Source organism: Gekko japonicus, unplaced genomic scaffold (genome assembly GCF_001447785.1).
Source record: "Gekko japonicus isolate JY-2015 unplaced genomic scaffold, Gekko_japonicus_V1.1 scaffold3422, whole genome shotgun sequence".
NCBI classification, from domain to species: domain Eukaryota; kingdom Metazoa; phylum Chordata; class Lepidosauria; order Squamata; family Gekkonidae; genus Gekko; species Gekko japonicus.
The window spans coordinates 83,902-89,278 of record NW_015173242.1 but is presented as its reverse complement, the minus strand read 5'-3'; the positions used below and the strand labels follow the sequence as shown (position 1 = coordinate 89,278).

The 5,377-nt window shown below is 55.1% G+C and overlaps 1 protein-coding gene across 1 annotated transcript; it reads left to right on the top strand.

Annotated features, from left to right (window-relative positions):
* The first annotated feature begins 1,946 nt into the window (after positions 1 to 1,946).
* On the top strand, positions 1,947 to 2,953 carry ARL4D (ADP ribosylation factor like GTPase 4D). Its single transcript, XM_015422772.1, has one exon. The coding sequence runs from the start codon at positions 2,005 to 2,007 to the stop codon at positions 2,593 to 2,595; it is 591 nt and encodes a 196-aa protein (XP_015278258.1). The 5' UTR covers positions 1,947 to 2,004; the 3' UTR covers positions 2,596 to 2,953.
* Positions 2,954 to 5,377: the final 2,424 nt, after the last annotated feature.

Genomic DNA, 5,377 nt, shown 5'->3' with positions numbered 1-5,377 from the left:
GTGGGGGGGGGGGGGGAGGCTGGCTGGTTGACTTTGGAAATGCTGTGAAGCACCCTGAGGGTACTGTTGAAATAGTATAATTTTGGAATAGCCATAAATCACTTGGGTAATACTTTCAGTCTTGAAAAACACTTTGAAGTAGTACTTGAGTTTTGTAAATGTTTTAAAAAGAACATAGTCTTTGCTGTATTCACCCACAAGAACAAAGCTGTGAAGGGAGGTAGCTAAATATATGCCCTAGAAAACCAGTCCTCTCTGTCTGTACTCTGACTGCAGTGGAGAATCACAGGGTTCTATTACACAGTATCTAATTTTTAAAAAGCCATAATTTCCCTTAATGGTCCAGGCAGCCAACAGAACATTTTCAAAAAGTTTTGTTTAGTGAACAGGGCCAACACAAATGAGACACTGGGAGTTCTGTGTACTGAACCCTGAAGCATTTGGATATTTTTACGTACCAGGAACATGGGACCCTCAATTGTACTGATATCAGGGGGAAGGCCTTTAAACCTTTTGCCCTGCGCCATATTCTTGTCCTGAAATGGCCCTGTGGGCCTGCTGTTGGCTTATTTTTCTCTTCTATAACATGCCCTTTGCTGAATTCATGTTATTTAATGAGGGCACTAAATTCAGGTTTTCTTCAGCTGATATGTTGTAAAATTATTATTTTCTTTCCAGCAAAGAATGTACACAGTCCTGCTCACAGGACTGTGCTTTAGGTCTTCTGAAAAAGATAACTTAAAACAGCTGGGCCATTTTTAATTGGTACCAACCAACAATGCTCCCTCTAAACTGTAAGAGTCTTGTGAGCAAAAATGCTACTTTGTGATCTGCTGGCATTAAAGTTGTGAGCGAGTGATTTGGCTACTACAAAAATTAGTTTGCTCTGGAACCCTCCTTCCTGAGCTAAGGCAAAAATGCGTAAGCCGGAGGCTAAAAAACTGTGAGCTGGCTCACACTCACTCGGCTCAGAGGGAACACTTCCCCGGCGGAGCGTCAGGGCGCTGGCCGGGCCCCCTGGCCGAGCGGGGCTTCCCACCCTCCCCACCCCGCGGGGTGGCCTGGCCGGGAAGGAAGAGCCGGGCGGGGGCGGCCCCGCCTTGGGAAAGTCTGACTTGGACATCGTTTGGGCTGCGGCAGGGGGGTCTCCCGTCGGACTGCATGGCCTTCCTGGGGCTTCCCCCGTTTCATCTGCAAAACAGGCACCAGGGTTCCCTCTAAGCTGAGTGAGTGTGAGCTGGCTCGCCGTTTTTGTAGCCTCCGGCTCACACAGTCTTGTCTTCGCTCACGAAAGGATGGGGCTCCCGAGCAAACTCATTTATGCAGGAGCCAAATGGCTCGCTCACCACTTTAATGCCGGTAGCTCACAAAGCAGAATTCCTGCTCACACGACTCGACAGCTTAGAGGGAACACGGAGCTTAGTTTAAAGGGGAAAGTGCCCGGCGGCCGGTGGAGATGTGCAGATGCCTTGCCCATTTGCCACCCACTGCCATGGCAGGGTGTGTGTGTGTCAATGCTCCTCCCTACCTGCGGAGTCTTGTGAGCAAAAATTCTACTCGGTGAGCTCCTGGCACTAAAGCTGTGAGCGAGTGATTTGGCTGCTGCATAAATCAGTTTGCTCTGGAGCCCCATCCTTCCTGAGCGAAGACAGAAATGTGTGAGCCAGAGGCTAAAAAGCTGTGAGCTAGCTCACAGTGGCTCAGCTTAGAGGGAACACTGGTGTGTGTGTGTGTGTGTGCCTTGGCGTGCTTCCACCCACCCACCCCCAGCAACAGGGACAGACTCTGTGTGTTTTACGGGTGGTCAAGAAGGTGCGACACATATTTCCTTTTGGCTGCCTGTTTTTGTCCCTGCCTTCAAAACAGCCAGACCTGACCAAGAGACGGGCTCTGCGTGGGGTGCTTGTGTTAATGGGGTGCTTGTGTGTTGTCTGGTCTCCCCAGTTCTGCAGGGGCTGTGAGCAGTCGCAACCTGGTCGCCGACCCCCGCCCCTCTGGTGGACGATGGGGAACCAGCTGGCGCCCTTGCCCCCTCTGCAGGCCCTGCACGTGGTGGTGGTGGGGCTGGATGCCGCTGGGAAGACCTCCCTGCTCTACCGCCTGAAGCTCCAGGAGTTCGTCCAGAGCGTGCCCACCAAAGGCTTCAACATGGAGAAGATCCGGGTGCCGCTGGGGGGCTCGCGGGCCATCACCTTCCAAGTGTGGGACGTGGGCGGCCAGGAGAAGCTGCGCCCACTGTGGAAGTCCTACACGCGCTGCACGGACGGGCTGGTTTTTGTGGTCGACTCCGCAGAGGCCGAGCGCCTGGAAGAGGCCCGGGTGGAGCTGCACCGCATCGCCCGCGCCTCGGACAACCAAGGGGTCCCCGTGCTGGTGCTGGCCAACAAGCAGGACGCGGCTCAGGCGCTCTCGGCCTCCGAGGTGGAGAAGCTCCTCGGCCTGCACGAACTGGGCGCCTCCGCCCTGAGCCACGTCCAGGGCTGCAGCGCCGTCAGCGGCCTCGGACTCCAGCCGGGTCTGGAGAAGCTCTACGAGATGATCCTCCGGCACAGAAAACTCCTCCGTGGCAGGGGCGGCAGCAGGAAGAGGTGCTGAGAGGACAGGGCAGAAGGCCAGAGGTGCCCTCCTGCCCCGTGGACTGACCGGGGGGGACCTTTTGCACTGCTGGGACATGGCGTGTCGCTGCCACCCCAAGAACTGGGAACAGGGACGCTCCGGTTTCCCTTTGGGTGGGCTGGGATGCTTGGACTTGTGGACCCAGGACTTGGCCTGGGCCCAAAAGAAGGTGGCCAGGGTGATGGGGGCCGTCTCCCTGGCCCTTTGAGGGGGGAGGGGGCATCCAAAGGACAGGCAGCTGCAGCCGGGGAGTCTGTTCGGCCCCTTTGGCCTCACTCGTCTCTGGTTTGTCTCTCTTTTTTAAAAATGCTTTTATGGGCCCTTTGTGGGCTCCTGGGGTGTGTGTGTGTGTGTGTTTGTAAAGAAGCAAAATCTAAATTATTAAAGAGGCAGTTTGGAAAACAGAGCCACGGGGCTTTGTCGCTTTCTGCATGCCGAGGCGCGGTGGCGGTGGGTGGGGGATTCCGGCTTGCCTGGGTGTGTGAGCCGGAGATAAAGAAGAGCTGAAGAAGCAGGGCTGAGTTTCGAAGATGAAGTTGCTTGCGTGGCAGTTGGGAAGGAAGCTTCCTTCCCTCCCCGGGCCGGGCAGGCCGGGCTCACCCTTCCGAAGAGGCTGTGGCTCCCTCCGGGCGGTTTCAGAGTTGGCCTCCTTTGCCTCGCGTGCCCTTCCCACCGCAGCTCTGCCAACGAGAGCTGTGGGTGCGAGGGCGGGCGGGCTGCGGTTACCAGAAGGCGAGGCCCTCCTTGGATGCCGTCCCAGGCAGGCAGGGTCTCCTTCTAGGCCAGTGATGGCGAACCTTTTAGAGACCGAGTGCCCAAACTGCGACCCAAAACCCACTTATTGATCGCAAAGTGCCAGCACGGCAATTTAACCTGAATCCTGAGGTTTTACTTTAGAAAAAACAATTCACACATTCACTTAAGATGATCCAAACAAAGTAAGGAAAGCAATCCCAAATGCTTTCATTTTTTAAAGATTATTTGGCAGAGAATTCGACACTTTAAGGGTGGTCTGGGCCTGGCTGGGGCAATGGCACACGTGCCCACAGAGAGGGCTCTGAGTGCCGCCTCTGGCACCCGTGCCGTAGGTTCGCCACCACTGTTCTAGGCTGGTGGGGGGGGTCCGCTTTGGATTCCCGATGCTGGGGGAGGGCCTGGCTGTGACCGTAGGAGGGGCCTCTGGGGGATGTGGGGTTTCCTTGGCTGCTGCTCTGGTGGTTGGGTGGGGGGGAGCGAAGGCTGAGCTGAGCCACCAGCATTTCGAACTTCCAGCAGCCCACTTGGACGGTCCGGCACAAACTGGCCCTGCCTGGCTCACGGCCCGGAGGGGACAGACGGGCGGGGCTTGGGCAAACACTCCGGCTGCCCTTTGTGTTTCTCCCTGCAGGGGGGCTTATTTGACACACAGAGCGACCCAAAGCAACTTTCTTTGCCCTGAAAGGTCAGCCACCTTCCACGGCAGACTAGGCGGCACTCCCTTAGCAAGACCGTGTTTGTGGGGATGCTGCTGGGAGGAATTCAAGGGCATGATTGGCCTCCCCTTGCAGGCCTCGGAAGCTTTTAGTTCTTCCTTCAGTTTTAGACTTCCAACATCTCTATTTTGGCATCTCTGTCTCTGCATTCCTGAAATGGCAAATGTTCCAGAGCCTGGACCAGGAGCGTCTGAGGTGTGTCGAAATGCTCATCAGCAGCATTTAATCTCTCCAATGAGGTGGGGGGGGGGGTCAGGGGTTCTGGAAGCCCCAGCAGGCCTCTTAGGATCCACCGACCTGTTCTGTGAAAGAACCATCTGTGGGTCTCTTAAAATCTCAGATGAAAAACCTTAAACTGCAGTTGGAGACAATAGGTTCCCCTGCAGCAGTGTGTGTGTGGGGGGGTTGGGTTAACCACCCCCCCACTGATTTCATCATTGCTCCCCCCCACACTTCTGTTTGCCCTGCAAAGGGGGAAATGCGGGCACCTCTGTTGCATCCCCACCCCCTGCAGTGCAAACAGCCCAGCCCCACAACCTCAACGGAACTTGGAGTGCCCCCTCCACTTCAAAGCAAAACCAGAAAGGTAGGAAGACTTTTAGTCCTGGGCTAAGCTGCGGTGGCTCAAGTGGTTAAGCTGTGGAAGGTCAGTACTTCAGCAGTTCGAGACTCGAGTGTGCCGCATGACGGAGTGAGCTCCCGTCTGTAGTTCCAGCTCCTGCCAACCTAGCAGTTCGAAAGCAAGAAATTGCAAGTAGATAAATAGATACCAATTTGGTGGCAAGGTAACAGCGTTCCATGCGCCTTGGTGTTTAGTTATGCCAGCCACATGACCACGGAAACTTCTTCGGACAGCGCTGGCTCTTTGGCTTGGAAACGGAGATGAGCACCGCAACCCTAGAGTCGGATTTGACGCTTTCGAGCAAGGGAGACCTTTACCTTACCTACCTGGGTGTAAGAGTGCTTTCCCCCAAGTTTTCATTTAAAAGCAGAAGGACCAAGCAGTCCTGGCCAGTGTTCCCTCTAAGCTGAGTTAGTGTGAGCTAGTTCACAGTTTTTTAGCCTCCAGCTCACACATTTTTGTCTTTGCTCAGGGAGGATGGCTCCAGAACAAACTAGTTTATGCAGCAGCCAAATCTCTCGCTCACAACTTTAATGGCAGCAGCTCACAAAGTAGAGTTTTTGCTCACAAGACTCCACAGCTTAGAGAGAACATTGGTCCTGGCCAATGCAGGTTCTGGGCTTAAGCCCTGGAGGGACTTTCCCTCCCGTCCGTGTCTTCCTGCCTC